This window comes from Macaca fascicularis, chromosome 8 (genome assembly GCF_037993035.2).
Source record: "Macaca fascicularis isolate 582-1 chromosome 8, T2T-MFA8v1.1".
NCBI classification, from domain to species: domain Eukaryota; kingdom Metazoa; phylum Chordata; class Mammalia; order Primates; family Cercopithecidae; genus Macaca; species Macaca fascicularis.
This window is the reverse complement of record NC_088382.1, coordinates 79,525,464-79,543,182: the sequence shown is the minus strand read 5'-3', so window position 1 is coordinate 79,543,182 and position 17,719 is coordinate 79,525,464. Positions and strand designations below refer to the sequence as shown.

Sequence of the window (17,719 nt, the reverse complement as noted above, 5' to 3'; positions counted from 1 at the left end):
AATGCCCAGCTGAGAGAGTGGAGGGAATTCACACTCTGTCTCATATTAATTCGGGAACGTGGGAGTAATGGAAACACATATGTCCATGTTGTCTTAATTAGTCCCCGCTGGTTGTTGTGTTCACATAGTCAAGAAGTGATGCCAAGTCTCTGGGATTCCAGACCATTTTTATTCTTTTTAATTAATTAATTAATTTATTTATTTTGAGATGCAGTTTCACCCTTTTTGCTCAGGCTGGAGTGCAATGACACAATCTCGACTCACTGCAACTTCTGCCTCCCGGGTTCAAGTGATTCTCCTGCCTCAGCCTCCCAGGTAGCTGGAATTACAGGCGCCCCACCACCCACACCTGGTTAATTTTGTATTTTTAGTAGAGATGGGGTTTCACTATGTTGGCCAGGCTGGTCTTGAACTCCTGACTTCAGGTGATCTGCCCGCCTCGGGCTCCCAAAGTGTTGGGATTATAGACATAAGCCACCGCGCCCGGCCTCAGCCCATTTTAATTCTTATTGGCTTCATAGGAATGAAAACAGCAGGTAAGATGGCTTGGAATAATAACACCACCCAATACTCGCACACTGGAGAAAATTAATCTCAGTCTCACTTAGTATAATATCACTTAATCCTCACAAGGGTGAGGTTAATTTTCTCCATTTTAGAGATAGAAAACCTGAGACTCAGGAGAAAGTAAGTGAACTGTTTGAGAAGACACAACTAGAAAGTGGTGGCGGCCAATATTCTAACCCCAACCTTTGGATCTCTTTCCTCTGTTGACTTACCTCATGCACCCGCATTGACGCCACCAAACAACCTTTAGGTGACCTGGCACAAGGATGTGGGAGGAAGGGGGCATTCACTATCTCTGGGATTAAGAGTGAAGAGAATGGGGCTAGTCATGCTGATTTTCCCTTTGTACCCCATGGAGTGTCAAAACCTAAGACTGTGTTGCCTTGGAATGAAGGCCATTCAACTTGTTAATAGGAACAGAAGCAGGGTGCATGCCAGGAGGGACGTCAAGAGAGAGCAGATTCCAAGCAGGTCAGTTCTAGCCTCTGCTGCTACCTCGAACCTGAACAATTCAGCATCATTATTCTGAATTTTCTTCTTCCATTTTTTAAAGCCAGTGATACTGTCACCAAAAAAAGATAATCTTCAAAGTAGCCAGAAAGAAAGAGCAAAAGGCCGAGATATAAAAAGTCGATAGAACACAACAGAGCTGGCTGGGCATGGAGGCTCACTCCTGTAATCCCAGCACTTTGAGAGGTCAAGGTGGGAGGATCGCTTGAGTCCAGGAGTTCCAGACCAGCCTGGGCAACATGGCAAAACTCCATCTCTAAAAAAGCACAAAAATTAGTTGAATATGGTAGTGTTTGCCTGCAGTCCTAGCTACTCAGGAGGCTGAGGTAGGAGAATCACCTGAGCCCAGGAGGGTGAGGCTGCAGTGAGCCATGATCATGCCACTGCACTCTAGCCTGGGTGACAGTAAAACGCTGTCTCAAACAAAACAAAACAACAGCATACAACATAGCTATCAGGTTTGACCCATAGATTGAATAATTGCTTTAAAGATTCAGGCTCAAAATTTTCTTGAAGTTCTTAGATTCCTAAGTGATGGTTTAAGGACCACCAGTAATCACAATCGTGGGTTAGAATAGTGCTTCTCAAACTTTCAGGGAACATCAGAGTCACCTGGAGGACTTGTTAACACACAGATTGCTGGGCTTCACCCCTAGAGGTTCTGATTCAGAAGGTCTGCAATAGCCAGAGAATTTGCACTTCTGACAAACTCTCAGGGATGCTGATCCTACTGGTTCGGGATTAGAGTAACAGTTCACTAGTGCTGTGATACACTGAAGCTAGAGAAAATCAGAAATACTCTCCAGGTCTTCACTTCTAAAGCTCACTCAGGCCCAATGTAAAGAAATTCTAAGAAATAAATCACCATTGGGGCATAGCCTAATTCTTTGTTCCACAAATTCAGGCCTTTCTAAAAGAGACCATTGCTGACGTTCTCATATATCCACATAATGGATCTAAATTCAGACTGATTCACAGAGAAATGAAACAGTGGAGGAAAATTCCAGATATGAAAGCATTTTATGGGGCCAAAACAAGTTCAGAAAAATATGAAAAAGCAAACTTAAGTTTTTAATATAGTTAGCATTCAGCTCATGAGTGAAAATCTTGTGCCAAAGTACCATAATCTAGTTTATGCTACATTTGCCCTTTAGGACATATATTAAAATTTTAGGGCAAGCCATATGGAGAGGTTTGTAAAATTATACACTGAAAGGTAGGCAGTGTACCTTATTCCCAAAAGACTATAATGTTCACCTCTTAGAGCTAAAAGAGTAACAAGATCACCAATTTGCATGAAATGTATTTAACACTGAACATTTGCAACTCCTGAATAAAAGTAAATTAGTCTATTGAGGCTGGCTCATAAAAGTCATCTTAGAGCTACAAAGTAATTCTGAGGTTTTACTCATAATAATGTTTGGAGCTTTCATAAGAAAGATTTGAAGACTTCAAATTAAAATATAATGAATAGGTCTAAGCTTTTCTCCACTAAACACTTGAAAATTAAGACGTACTAGAATGCAGTGAAGGCTTAGTTTTAGCCCTTCCTTCAACGGCTCTCCCTCCCTTTCCTCTTCTATTTCAAAGGGATCCTGTGTACAAGAAAGCCCGAGGAAATGCAGGGTATAAGGATCAAGTTGTTTATTATGAATGTCTATTCAACAAGCTAGATACCATAAAATAAGCGTATAATGAGTGAGGCCACTTCATAACTTCGTTACCTACTCATTCCATGAGCCTGACATCTTGAACTGGTGTTGGTGAATTGTGTGGATATCTAGAGGTCAGTTAAGTTAAAAAAAGACTCACAGAAGATTTGAACTTCTCTTCACCTGGTTATTGTAACCTACCTTGGAAGGCAGCAAGTGGACTGAGTTTTTGAATCAGACAAATCCTGTTTGAATTCCAGTCGCCCATGTGTAAAATGGGGATGCCAATGCCCACCTCACTCTACAGATGTGAAGATTAAATTGAGTAAATGCTACAAAATCCTGCGTACCATGCCTGAGATAAGACAAATGCTCACTACGTGTTAGTATTTTTCGCTTTCCTCTGATTTTGCTCTAAGCTGCAATGATTTGGGCCAAAGTTCAGTTCCTCTCATCATGACACAGCATTTTCTTTTAGCTAGCATACATTTCAATCAAGAGCATTTAAAATCATTGGTTTTAAACTGGTTTAAATTCATATGTACTCACTTTCTTTAAAAGCAATGTTAATTCATCACACCGTATTTCTTTTATTCTTACTGATAATAACTGATATTCTGGGTAGCCCTGGGGTCTATAGTAATATTTCTACTAATGAAGATTTATTCTAATGAAATATTTGATGCGAGAATCTTTGTAGCAGAAGTAGGAACAATAAACAAACAGAATATAGTTTCTCTTCTCATTCCTCAAGCTTGGTCACAGGCTCTGTCCTCCACTGGGGGTAAGAGGACATCTGAGTTTAGCCTAGGGTGAAGGCCCCATCGTGTCTCTTGCAGTGGTTCACTGCTCAGAGGCTCAGCACGTACCTGTGCCTTGACTAAGTAGCCTCTTGGCAACTCCTCAGTGACTAGTTAACAGGGACTATAACAGGAATCATTTCCTCAGAGGAAACCAGTGTCTTTTGGCATAGAACTTTATCTGAGATAATCATCTTTTTTAACTGGAGGGAGCCCAAGTAGTAATGGGGAGGCCCAGCCTGAACCAGTTACGTAATCCTGTCTGTGGAGAGGTGTCTCAGTGAGCTTGCCCTCAAGACCACTAGGAAAAGCTTATTTATACACAAATGTACATTCTTTCATATTTGGACAACTTTCTAAATTAGGGATGGAGAAGCCCATGAGTGGTGGTAAAAAAAGCCTGTGTCACTCACCTGCCCTGGTTGTTCACAGGCTGTCTGGTACCTGGCCTGCTGGCACAGTTCTTTGACCCGCTCGTACTTGGGCAAGTGATTTGACTGTTGGATATTCTTGCTGGATTCTTCCTTCTTACGTAGAAATTTGCTTCGACAAAAAGGGAAAAGCTTCGTACATGAGAAGTGATCTGAATTACGGTCCCTGAGTCCTGCCCTTTTTTTTTTCTCTGTCACATGACTCCACATTCTTTAAACAGCAAGAAACAGATGTTAATCTGTGTCTACAGGAGTTCAACATTTGATGGGTCCTTTATGAAAATGACAAGCTGGGTAGGATGAAGATGACAGGTCAGGAAAAGATTCATTCTTCCCAAAAGCATTAATTTCAAAATTTGGGCATACATGTTTCATTTTACATGCTCAAAGTTCCTTTTGTTAAAAAAATTATATAAATGTTGTCTCTCTCCTTATTTATGTACAGAGAAAAACAAGGCAATGGGCATTAATGAATCAAAAGGGAGAAACCCAGAAGTGACGATGGAAATAATTACAATGGCATATATTTATCTATTTAAAGCTAGGAAAGGCACATAAGGAAAAGAAGTAGGAAGTAGAAAGAAAGGTGCTGGGTAAGGCTTGGAGGCAGCTTAGAGAAGAACGTGGGGAGGATGGTAGAGAAACTCAATCTACTGGACTGATTAGAAACCAGCACTGAGAAATGCAACAGTAAATCTAAACCCATGATAAAGGCGTTGGTCCAATCTTATGAGAATTTATTCTTTTTGGGGGATGTGGACTCATCATTCTCTTGCTGTTTTGGTATTTTAAAAGTTGATATATCATAATTATACATATTTTGGGGGTATGTGTGATATACAATGGGTAATGATCAAATCAAGATAATTGAGATATTCATCATCTCATTTATCTTTTCCTTGTGTTGGGAATATTACAATTCTTTACTTGTAGTTATTTCAAAATATACCGTAAATTATTGTTAATGATAATGTCCCAACTATACTATCAAATACTATAACTTCTATCTAACTGTATTTTTGTACCAATTAACCAACTTGAGGGTTATTCTTTACAATTCTGATCCAGCAATAATTACTCTATTGGCCACCACAGAATAAGCAGCAAATCATTTAATCTTGTGACTAGGCTTACAAAATCTGCATGCTTAGTAAACAAAAATAAGGAGAAAAAAAAAATACCCAGCAGGGAGAGCTGCCCACTAGGACTGGTTCCCAGAAGCACCCCAGGAACCAATAATTACCCTCTTTCCACTAGGAATGTATCACGCCAAATTTTGGCCTTCTTGTTTGTTCGAAACCTGAAAGCAAAATGATAATATTTACTGTTGGCATCTGGACGTTTTTCCAAATGGATCTGTGCTAACAGCTTATTTAAAGAAACACCTCTCACTTCCCACAGACCACGACTGCATCTCCATCAATATGCTATTCACAAGCAGCTGAGGAATGCTCAACTTGGGGTGATCCTTGTGGGCAAGGTATATTCTGCCTCCATGTCTTCAGCTGCTGGATGGCTCTGGGCACCAGCTGGAGCTCAGTGTGTTTGGGGCTGGCTGAGAGGAGGAACAGTGACGCACCTGTTACCTGGCTTTTCTGGGTCCAGAAGTTTGAGGACAGACTTGCCGTCCACGTCAGGAGGTGTGTCGAGCCCAGCGATATCCAGGATCGTGGGGGCCAAGTCAATGTTGAGAACGATCTGTGGGACTCTGTAAAGGGGCACACGGTGATGGCTGAGATCCAATGCCAGGGGAAGGTGGTACTTAGGGCTGCTTTTTCTACAATAGTGACTCATTGGCCTTCAACTCTTCTCACCCTCTCATCTGGTCTCCTAGGCATGGGTGGTTCCATGGCAAGGGTGGGTGTGTGACCACACCAATGGCACTGAGCAAGATTAACTGACTCTTGCCAGGTTCAGGCTGGAGAGATGCCTGCACCCCTGTGCTCTGACCACATCACCAGGCAAGATGCAGCCTGATACATGGTTTTTGCAGCAAGCATACTTTTGTTTAAAATCCAGTAGTCCATAACTCTCCAGTTGAACAAGGGCCTTAAAATCAGTATTTTTAAATAGGATGTACAGTTTTTACAGTTGAATTCAATCTATGCTACCTAGTCCTTAAAACATAAAGCCTTCTAGATATAGGTCTGACAATTCCCAGGGTATTTCTAATAATCTTAGGAGGCATAATAACATTCTTCAAAGAAACCTTTCTTACTTCAGTTGCCCTCTCTCCAGGACGTAGTGGGATGTGGCAGCACATGAGGTACATGGGGGAGATTCAGAACATCTGGGCTCTGGGCCCCACTGCCAGCACTTCCAGAATCAGGGATCTGAGGTGGGCACTGACACTGTCTGCCTAGCTTCACTGTTACATCAGGGGTCCAGGCTAGATGACTTTTAAGGGCCACTCCAGCTTCTGGATTCTACTTCTACTTTTTCTTTTAGTCTTCCCATAATTCTTTCATGGATGCAATCCCATTTTATTCAAAACATTCTGAGATGATTGGCAAGGCCATTTTATGATGGGAAAACAGAGATGCAAAGAGATGCAGTGACCTGCCTACAGTGACAGAAATAGCAGCCTAGTCCTTCAGCTCTTTTTCCTTTAAAAGAAAAGCCAGCGTTTAAAAATTTATCTTTTAAAAACATTTCTTTCGGAAAAATTTTAAAAGTTACACACTAAAAGGATGGCATCGGTTTTTATTTATTTAATTTTTTTAAATGACAGCGCATCTCTGATTCAAAGAAGGATGATGTCCCAGAAGATCACATCCTGTCTGTGCACACAGACCAAAAAGACATGGATTCCAGTCAATTTGAGAGAATTAGTCATTGATACAGTTATTTTTCCTTTCTCTTTAAGTAGTATACTTCAGCTAATTTAAGATGTGGCAGGGGGGAAAAGGTTTTCATCTTCTAAATTAACCAACCCACACACATCCTTTTTTGTTTGGGATGAAAGGAAACCGGATACTGAGACTGGTAATTGAATTATCTTAGACACACATGAGGTACGACAGTTGAATGCTGCAAACAGAGAAATACGTACATTGATCCTGGTTCTACACTTGGACCACGAATAAAAAAAGGCACACGAATATCAAAGTCATATGGCATGGATTTCCCCTTGACCAGTCCAAACTGTCCAATGTGGTAACCATGGTCAGCGGTGTAAATGATGTAAGTGTTCTCCAGCTCTCCCGTCTCCACGAGCATGTTATACAGCTGAAATACAGCACAGGAACAAGTCAGAATCAATTGTGCTGGTGTAAGATGATGCTCAATAATGTTGCCACGACTGCCCCCGAATATTTTTCCTGTTATTTTTAAAAGGCAAGAGTTGCTTTAATAACATTATGTATATTTTCTATTTGCTTACAATCTGGGAGGGAAAAGGTCCAATAGTAAAGTTGAAACGTAACTTTTTAGAATCTAGCACATTCTACTTACAGGCTTTTTGCTTGCTTGTTTGGTAAACAAAAACAAAAACACCCCACACAAAAACCTCTACCATCAAACTTTATAGGTTGTATTTTCAAAACCCATTGTTAAAGTTATCATCACATATCTAATTACCAAGGGTTAAAAACAGGCTGCTTCCGAGCCTGATCCAGTTAAATCCAGCCTGAGGCACATCTTGTTTGGCTTATACTATGTTTCAAAGTTCAGAAAATTTCAAATAATTTTTTTTGTGTTTCTGGCTTCTTTAAAAAAGTCAGAAGACCTGCTGATACTTGATCCACATTTCGACATGGCAAAATTTAGCTGGAGCTGAGTAATTGCTGTTGCTTTAGATGGGGCCCTTAACTCCAAGTTCAAGTTCACCACAAGCTCCATCATTCTTCATTGTCTTTGAGGATGGGGCCCTTGATCTATGCTGATTTGATTTTTCTCTCCTATTTTTTACTGGCTCCATAAGAAACCAACTCTGGAGAGGTAGATGGAATGAGGGCAAGATAGGGGAGGGATGATTCAGCCACTAAATACATATTCTCTCTCTTTCTTTCTCTCTCAACATGATGCTGGAAAATGAAGGGGAAAAAAACCAAACAGGATTGGCAAGAATGAGTCTACACCAAGGAAGCTGGGCCAAAAACTATCACTGAGGTAGGTTCATGTGCTTACCCTCTCCACAGAATCATCCACTGACATCAAGGTCTGGAGCCTTTTGCGCTGTAGAATGTTTGTAAATTCCATGTGGATGGGCAGCATTGGTCCTGTGTACTGCATAATCCAGTGTTTATCCATATTTGGTGCATAGTTATAACTAGGAGTTCTGCAAATATCCAGAAAGGAATCTTACTATATATTTCTTACTTAGTCTTTCAGGACTATATCTCGAGGTTGTGAAATAATCATTATGGAGAGATAATTGAGACACTGCTAAAACATCTTCCTCTTCCAACTATCTTCTGTTTGCATGTATAAGAAGATGAAGTCTTCACCACCCCAAACAGCAAATATCCTCTGAAGGTGTATATATTCAAACATATAAAACCATGACTGGCAGCTGAACATGTAATTAGAAGTTCATTTGGGTTCACTGAATAAAATGTGTAAGAAACGTATCAAGATGATGATGGTTATGTTACAAATCTGCAGATTAAATCTCAGTAAGGTACAAGGGAATATTCTCATGTGATGTTAACTCATAAAAATTTTATTGCTAATGAGGCTATTAAATGTAGTCACAAATATGTTATGTGGAATGATGAATCATCATTTCAACACATTTTTTCTCTTGAATACTTGAGAAGAGTATTTTATTGATTACTTACTTATCTAGTCTTTATGAGTTTTGTATATAGATACCATTACTTTAATTGGACTTGTGGGAATGATAACCAAGTCTACTTCTGCAATATACATGTTTACCAATAAAGCTATTCATTTAATAAACAAATCAATATAGGTGCAGGGAATAATTTCTATAAGCCACAAGGAAATAGTCCTATTGTTTCAGAATAGGTTAGTTCGAGTCTATATTTAATCTACCGCAGAGATCCACGTAGTATCCCATGTCTTCCACCGGGTACTGAAAAAAATATGTCACCTTCTCTTGATGTCTCACCCAACCCCCTCCACCATTAGATGCCGCCACCTCATGCTCTGGCATGGGCAGACAACATATCTATGCTACGGCAGTTCTCACCCCGAGAATTATCTGTTTATATTTGAACTCTTTAACAGACTATAATCCATTGGAATCTTCTTCTTCAATGTTATTAAGCACATAGAGGTTAATATTAAAAACTGAGTGAGAGTTTAACATTTGTTGGGTATCGTGCAAACCGTTTTATATACATTAACTCACCGAATTGTCTCAGCTGTTCTGTAAAATAGGTTTATGATTCCCCTTCTACAGCTGAGAAAATCAAGGCTTGGCAAAGTTAAGGAACTCCTCCAAATTAACAACATTAGTAAGTGGTAGAAACAGAACTGAATTCCAAAGCCCATTTGCTTTAACAAAATGAATGAGAAGGGAAGTGAGGGGTGCTTCCTACATCTGAGATTGCTTTTAATATGAACCACAGCTTTACAAATAGGCAGCCTCACAGAATGAGCAACAGTTTATGTGACCGAGAAATCTGATTCCCAGTCTCTGTCTGAGGAGGATCCCATCAGTGAAATGTTGTGGATAATGACAGCTGAATGTGATCCCATGCCATTATTTGTATTATAAAACTAGGGAAAGAATCAGTCACTGTGAGCTTATTGATTTCAGGAGTTTTGACCGAGTCCTCCCCTGGTTCTGTGGTGGTGTGGGTTTCCCATGGGGAAAGCCTGGAGTTTCTGAGATTCATGGTGATACGCTGGGACACTGCCTTGCACACTGGATCATATAAATGCCACCGGCTATTATACATGCTCTTCTGCTGGTGGATTTGCAGAACCTCTCTTTTGATAGTAGAAAACGCTGGTTTGGGATCCCTGGCCTTCTTGGTTGCCAAAGTTACCCTGGTGACCAGGATGGGTGCTGGTTACCCAGTAGAAGCACAGCAGCACAAATAATATAACATTGAGCTCAGAAGACACTGTCTCTAAAAGTGTCTCAGTTATGCTCAGAAGTGTAAGTAACTCATGTTTAAAGAAAGAGACGAGATTTAGAGTGGAAAAGAGGGTGTGGCTCAAATGTGCTCATCTGTAAACGGGTTAATAGCACTTTTCTTAAACAGCTGTTTTGGGCCAGGCGTGGTGGCTCATGCCTGTAATCCCAGCATTTTGGAAGGCCCAGGCGGATGAATCACCTGAGGTCAGGAGTTCAAGATTAGCCTGGCCAACATGGCTAAACCCCGTCTCTACTAAAAATACAAAAATTAGCCGGGCATGGTGGCAGGCGCCTGTAATCCCAGCTACTCAGGAGGTTGAGGCAGGAGACTCTCTTGAACCGGAGAGGTGGAGGGTGCAGTGAGCCCAGATCGCGCCATTACACTCTAGCCTGGGTGACAGAGGGAGACTCTATCTCAAAAAACCACCACCAACAACAACAAAAAACAAAAAACAAACCCAAAGCTGTTTTGAGGAACAACCAGCATATATACATAGCACTTAAAATGCCTAGAACAGAGGCACATGAATTTCCTCCATGAGCCAATAAACAAGCAACTCCCATGTAATTATCTGGGTTGGAAAAAAATCCATAGTATTCCAAAACAAACTCTTCAGGTATGACCTGTCATTCTTTTTTTTTTTTTTTTTTTGAGACGGAGTCTCGCTCTGTCGCCCAGGCTGGAGTGTAGTGGCCGGATCTCAGCTCACTGCAAGCTCCGCCTCCCGGGTTCGGGCCATTCTCCTGTCTCAGCCTCCTGAGTAGCTGGGACTACAGGCGCCCGCCACCTCGCCCGGCTAGTTTTTTGTATTTTTTAGTAGAGACGGGGTTTCACCGTGTTAGCCAGGATGGTCTCGATCTCCTGACCTAGTGATCCACCCGTCTCGGCCTCCCAAAGTGCTGGGATTACAGGCTTGAGCCACCGCGCCCGGCCTGACCTGTCATTCTTAAGATAAACTTTCAATATAAACTTTCTCCTGCCTACCAAAGTAAATGATTCATGAACCAAATGGTCCCATTTTTTTTCTTTGGTCTGAAAGAGTTCTTCATATCCAAAAATAAACCACAGTCATAAGGGAAGTGGGGAGGGACTTAAGCCCATGTCTCTTATTCTTCATGCAGCATGTTGCGTTACAAACAGGATTAGATTAAGAGGTTGAGGAGGAGGAGACAGGGGCTTCTAAATTCCCTCAAAAAGGGTTTTTCGCCCATGGGGGTAGTTCGAGGTCAGAGAAATATAGAGAGTTGGTCGTGAAAGGCCCCTAACCATTTACTGATACGTGCCCTGAAAAAGAATACAGCTATAACAGATTACACAGGGTTTCTTTATAATACCTAAACATCCTCTACTTATTGCCTTTGATGTTGGGTTGGGTTAATTTAAAAATAAATCTAGTTGACTTTTTTAAAACCACAAAACCTCAACACAAATAAAAATTACAATAGGGAACTGAAACGCAGGCCCACAGTGGGCAAATTATATCTTCCACCAGTTACCTTGGTGTGCTTGGCATAGCTCCACCCCACTTGGAGGAACAGGGAAGCTTGCAGCAAATTACAAGCCTCAAATTGGACTCCCGGATTTACAGAATGACATATGTTAAATCTGGCTTATATTAAAAGGGAAAGTTCAGGGACCGATGTCAAAGCTGTCCTCCCCTGCCCGCCCCCCTTATTTTTCTTAATTTCTCGATATGAGAGATGACCCCCAGCTCTGGGGATGAGGTCCCAGGTGGGATCTCAGCAGGCAGCAGGGACAGAGTGTACACGTGCCTTTTAAAGGAAGACAGACTGCCACTGCTTCCCACAGAACAGCAGCTGTTCAAGGACCCGCAGGTGGAAGGTCGGGGGTCACTGGAATTGACAATGTTGTTGAAAAGTGATCTTTTGCCAAAGGCCTGTGGTTGCCCCCTGCTGAGGTCTGCCAAATTCCTCGAAGATGCGGCCTTCTGTTCCCCAGTGATAATGAAAGCTTGCTTCCCTAAGGATTGCCTTCAAATTATTCAAACAGGGCCTGGAGCTGTCAGCTGGAACACAAGCCACTGAAAAAAGCAGGTAACCGTTTTTGTGAGAAATGGAAAACCACATATTGAGTTATTCCAGAATGTTTTGGAATTAGACTCAAATATTCATCCCAGCTCTGTTCCTTAATAGTATGTGATCCTGGACAGCTTTTTGTCTAAGTCTCAGTTCCCTCATCTATATAATGGGGATAACAACTTTAAAGAGTTCTTGTGAGGGTTAGGAGATTTCTGTGACTCTAGAGAGCAAATTCTGGGGCCATATCACACCCATTCTCATAGGTAGCTGGAAAAGAGCTTATCCCTTAATAGCTCATTTGATTGCTGCAGCAACTGTGAGGACTCAGCAGGGCACATTAGTCCCATGTTACAAATGAGGAAGTAAAGTACACCGAGGTGGCTCAGAAATAATGCACCGGGATAGCTCTCCATCAGTGCCCCTCCTACAACACCACACGGGCCACAGTCTTGAACCAGAAGCCCCACAAAGTGCCTCAAAAATCTCACTCATTATAAGGAAAATTGATATATCCATTTCTTCCTATCAAAAGTAAGTCCTAAAATCTTAGAATTCATCCTGATTTACAATACCACCTGCTTCTGCTTTCCCATCAGGTATCTTCCCATCAGTTCCTGGGAAAACTTTTGTTGCAAATACAGAATAAAGCCTGGCTCTTCTAGGCACACTGGCTGCATCCATGAAAAGGTAGATAACACAATACTGGTTATTAAAATTGAGAGGACTAAAGACAAGACTATCATTTTCAAATTTCCATTGCTTTCTTAAAAAAAAATTCTGTGTTGGAGGTAGAGTCACACATGCCTAACCTGGGAAGACCTTTCTCTTGCCTGTTAGATAAGGGCTTCACCCAGTACTGTACACTCCAGACCTTATCCTTCCAAGAAAACATCCCTGTAATCCTCCATAGACTATTCCCATACATAAAAGTTTAACTTTTCCCAGCGAGGCCTCCCTGCATATTGTTTTCCTGTAGTCACTGCTCGTTTGGATTTATTGCTCAGTATGCTGGATCATGGATACTTGAGTCCACTGTACTTGTAAGCTCAACCTTCACCATCATGCCAATTCTCCTGGCTGTTTGATTTTCTTTCTGGTATTGCTTATTGACATGACAGAAATAAGAATTCTGAAAATCAATAATGTTACCTTTTTTTTTTTTTGACAGGTGAGTATTTTAGGAGAATTATTCTTACTAGCAAAGAAAGAGTTTCAAGAGATGCATGTTTTGTATATTAAATTTACACCTGGGGAATGGCAAGAACTTAGGAGTTCATTTTTAATGCTGATGGCCTTTGGTGTCACCCCAGTGAAAATGAATATATTTCTAGTGTTTTATATCTGAACATGTGTTTTCTTCATTTATTTAGTCTCAAACAAACAAACAAACAAAAAGCCCTAATGATCTAACCCTTAAAGGTCACTGGTAGCAGAACCGTCATTCTCTTAGAAATGAAATAAGACTTCAATTCCCAGAATAAGCCAGTGATACAGATGTAAGGCACACATTCAAAGCATTAAATTGGAAATTCTATACTTAATCTTCAAGCTGCACCATCTCAGTTTTCACTAAAACTGAACTTACTTAATTGACTTTGTGGAGATATTCCCCACCTGAGTTCAAATATCTGTAGATATGTAACATTTGAACATACGCAGGATAATACCAAATGATCTTGATTGGAGGTATATAAGAAAAATAATTCAGAGTCTTTTAATGAAGCTATAAATATCAGTTAGAATTGTGCAGATGCATGGAACTGTTTATAGCTCTAATCTGAATTGTGACTGTGATGTGAACTGAGTAAGTCTGGGGGAGTGAGAAGATCACCTGGGGCCAAGAGAATTGAGTTTCAGCTCTAGTTTTGTCCCTAAATACTCATGTGACCTTCACAAAACCATCTGGGCCTTCATTTAAAGAACATAGACTTTGGGTTTTTGTTTTTTAATCTAAAAAACTGGAATTATATTATCTCTGAGTGTCTTTTAAATTCATGAAACCAACTGTTTAAATATTTTGATACTATTTTAAAAATGTTTTCATGTCAGCTATTTAATGAGGTGAACATATTTGTTCATTTGCTAAGCAACAATGAATTGTGCAACTCCTTTGTCGGAAGGCATGTTCACCAGGCACTGGGAGGTAAAGAGATGAAGCATTTTGTCCCTGTCTTCAGAACAAAGCTACCTGCAAAATTCCAGGGCATCATTCACCTGATATGTTATTTGAATGCCCCCTGGAGTTGTGCAACTTGACTTCAGGGATCTCAGTAAAAAAGCAACACCAACGCTGACAGTATAATTAGTAAATGATCCACCCAGAGAAAAATGAGCTAGAAACAGAGAAAAGGGAGCAATGAGTTCTGCCCAAATCACATTTTTCTTTTTTTTTTTTGTAGAATTTAAACTTTTCTCATTTTCAAAAGCACGTCCTTTCATGTATTTGTGGAAAGAGGTATGAATGTGCAAATTCTTTTAAGGCAAGACATTTCTTTTCAGCTTTAGATAACAAAGGTGTTTCAAAACCTTTGTCCTGTGGCTTGCACAGAGGGAGTTTTCCCTTTGACATCTATGTTTATTCAAAAGCTCTACCTTCACAACAACTCTTGCAAATTAGTGCACACGGACTGTTCTACCAAGGGTTTAGATTTCACTTGAACTTGTGTATTTGTGTGTGTGTGAGTGTACATGCACACACACACAGTCACACACATTTATAGGTATGGGAAGAAAGAACTGTTAAATTGGAATAACAGGCCAGGTGTGCTGGCTCATGCCTGCAATCCCAGCACTTTGGGAGGCGGAGGCGGGCGGATCACCTGAGGTCGGGAGTTCAAGACCAGCCCGACCTACAAGGAGAAAACCCGTTTCTACTAAAAATACAAGATTAGGCCGAGCGTGGTGGTGCATGCCTGTAATTCCAGCTACTCGGGAGGCTGAGGCAGGAGAACGGTTTGAACCCGGGAGGCAGAGGTTGTGGTGAGCCGAGATCATGCCGTTGCACTCCAGCCTATGCAACAAGAGTGAAACTCCATCTCAAAAAAAAAAAAAAAAAAAAAAGAAATTGGAATAACAACAACAACAAATTTTCAAAGTTGACAGGGGCATAGTTCGTAGAAGGGTGATAAGGAGGTCCCTTAGTTTCCTATAGAATCACCGGGGAGGTAAGTGGCATCTCCTTCCCTGTCACGGCTTTTGTCCACAGGTGTGTATCATGACATCACTGAGGTGGGGAGAGAGAAGTACATTAAAGCAGGGGTGAAGGAATTGCATCCCTATGGAGGTTCTGGGGAAGTAAGTTACTGAAAAGTAGAGTAGAGTCTTAGCCAGAGTGCAGGGCTTTCTAGTAATAGGATTATTATGTGTATTATTATGACGGAGGCTTCCTCAGATTTCTCAGTGGCTATGAGTAGCTGAATTACCATTTGATTAAACTGTTTTCCCTGTCAACAAGTGGTCGATAATCCCCTTTCACTCTTTCTTGGTAAGCATAAGCTCTACCATCAATTTGTAAAGCTAACAGGCCAATAGCGAACTGGCTTCCTCTCTTTGTTGGGAACGGCAAACACCTTGGGAAGATGATACATTCGCCCCAGTTCTGAGAGGATCAGATAGTTAAAACCCGATGCCAGATGAAAGCGATCCGAATGATGCCTGACCACCAAGGAAGAAGACCAAAAGGAAAGTGTTCACGTTACTTGCATCCCTGCAACTGGGGAGAACCTACGGTTTCTTGCGCAGTGTTCACAGGGCCTGCCAAATATTTCTGCAAAGTACTTAACTTCTTGCATCCCTTTGCCTGAATGTGTTGCTAATGTTTTCGCTAAGGAAGCTGGTCATTGAGTAGCTCCATGCACTACCGTCGGCAGCTTGTCTTCAATTTGTCTCACTCCTTTTGTCTGAAGACTGAACTCTGAACCTGTGCACATGCTCACTCCTTCCAGCCCCTTCCTCCAGCAGCAACCAGGGACACCTTTACAGCAAAGATGCCAGGAATTCAAGGCTTTCAGGGTATGCAGGAGATCACAGTCTAGGTGCACAAAACCCAAGGATTAGCAGCAAAGAGAAGCTGAATCCCTCAACCAACCATATGAATTTTCATTTCCTGTGGCTAAGGGAGTTCTCCAAACTGGCACTTACCCATAGCACATACTTGCACCTGGAAAAGATAACACAGTCCAGATTGGTCCTTATCCTGTCTATTGCATTGGAATGGGCAGGTGTGAGAGGCTCATCACAATGTGAGTCTTAGCTTGTCAAGAGGTATGTCATGTCACAATGGACAAGCATCAAGTTGTCATTTCTCTCACTGCTTCCCCTAAACCTTAAGTTGAGCCATATGAAATTGCCCTTTTGTAGGTCAAGAATGATAGAATGTTGGTAGTTTCTCAATAGAAAGCATCAATAAGAATTGACACTTATGAAGTGGCTTCTATGTCCCAGGCTGTATGTGGGGACTTTACCTACATTGCCTCTCTTAATTTCTCTTCATGACATCACATCAAGGTGCTAGTATTATCTCCATTTTACAGATGAGACCGTGGAGGTTTGCAGAGATTAAAGAAAGCACCCATAGACTTAGTGAGAGCAGCTGAGACAGGAAGGCAGGCTTGTTAGCCTCTAAGGCCACACTCTGCCCTGTGTAGATTTTACTTTACAGAATCACTAAATAAGGGCAATAGATGGTTCATTTGAACTAAAAAGGAACTACTGAATCTATTTGCACGTGGAAATGACTGAGCCACCTCCTATTTTGTTACTACCCAACCTCCAGTGACTCTCTGCTTGCAGTTACATACAAACTCACTGACATCCTCAATATTCTGCAACAGTTTCCCTTTGCAGCATTGTTCCTCAGTGCTGCTTTCTTTGTAGTCAATTCTGCAGTTTCTAGGACACATCTTAGATTGCATCCCTTACACAGTGACCGCATGTCCTTGCCATATTCTCTTCCTGAAACCCAATCTCTATACAATCATCTGCAGAAATTTTACCCATCCTTGAGGCCCACTTTGAAAGTCGTGGTCCATGAGTTTTCCTGGTTTCCCTTGAAGATATGAATGCTTCTCCCTCCCCACTCCGCAGCCCTGCCAATGTCTGCTCTGTGCTTGTCACTTCTGGCCCTATTGGTGATATCGCCATTGGGACACGTGCCCATCCTGCCCCTAGAGCAGAGGTTGGGGCAAAGTCACTTTATCAAGGCTAAGATAGTATTTACAGTCTGTATGGCATCTGACACAACTACTCAACTTGGTTGTTGTATTGTGAAAGCAGCCACAGACAATACATAAATGAATGAGCGTGACCGTGTGCCAATAACATTTTATTAACAAAAACTGGTGGCAAGCTAGGTTTGGACTGTGAGTATCAGTGTGCCAACCCCTGTCTTAGCTCATCAGTCCTTAAATGTCAGCAACTATGTCTTCCTCATGCTTATCTGTATCCCTGCTGGACTGCATAGTGTCACAGGTGGCACCGATGAATATTTGTGTAATGAAATAGAATTTTTAATTACTGGAATCAGAGATGCTTTTCAAAAAGCTATTGCTGAGACCCTGAGAACTCTGCAGACCCCTCCCCTCATGCAATATTGAATCCATGCAACTGAGCTCTCAGAACCTCTTGACCTGAGGCTGATTTTCCTGCAGGCTTAGGACCTTGCCTCAA

General features: G+C 41.4%; 1 protein-coding gene across 25 annotated transcripts in view; it reads right to left on the bottom strand.

Annotated features, from left to right (window-relative positions):
• The window catches only part of SULF1 (sulfatase 1), a 193,404-nt gene that overhangs the window by 49,551 nt on the left and 126,134 nt on the right, over window positions 1–17,719 (bottom strand). For all 25 annotated transcript variants that reach the window (XR_010577340.1, XR_010577341.1, XR_012416930.1 and 22 more), the window contains 5 exons: window positions 8,089–8,239; window positions 7,013–7,188; window positions 5,540–5,668; window positions 5,204–5,260; window positions 3,943–4,072 (listed from right to left, as the gene is read on the bottom strand). Coding sequence is in view for 22 of the 25 variants with exons in the window: in XM_073999999.1 (XP_073856100.1) it covers window positions 3,943–4,072; window positions 5,204–5,260; window positions 5,540–5,668; window positions 7,013–7,188; window positions 8,089–8,239 (643 nt within the window). In the remaining 3 variants the exon portion in view is untranslated. The remainder of the gene's footprint in view (window positions 1–3,942; window positions 4,073–5,203; window positions 5,261–5,539; window positions 5,669–7,012; window positions 7,189–8,088; window positions 8,240–17,719) is intronic.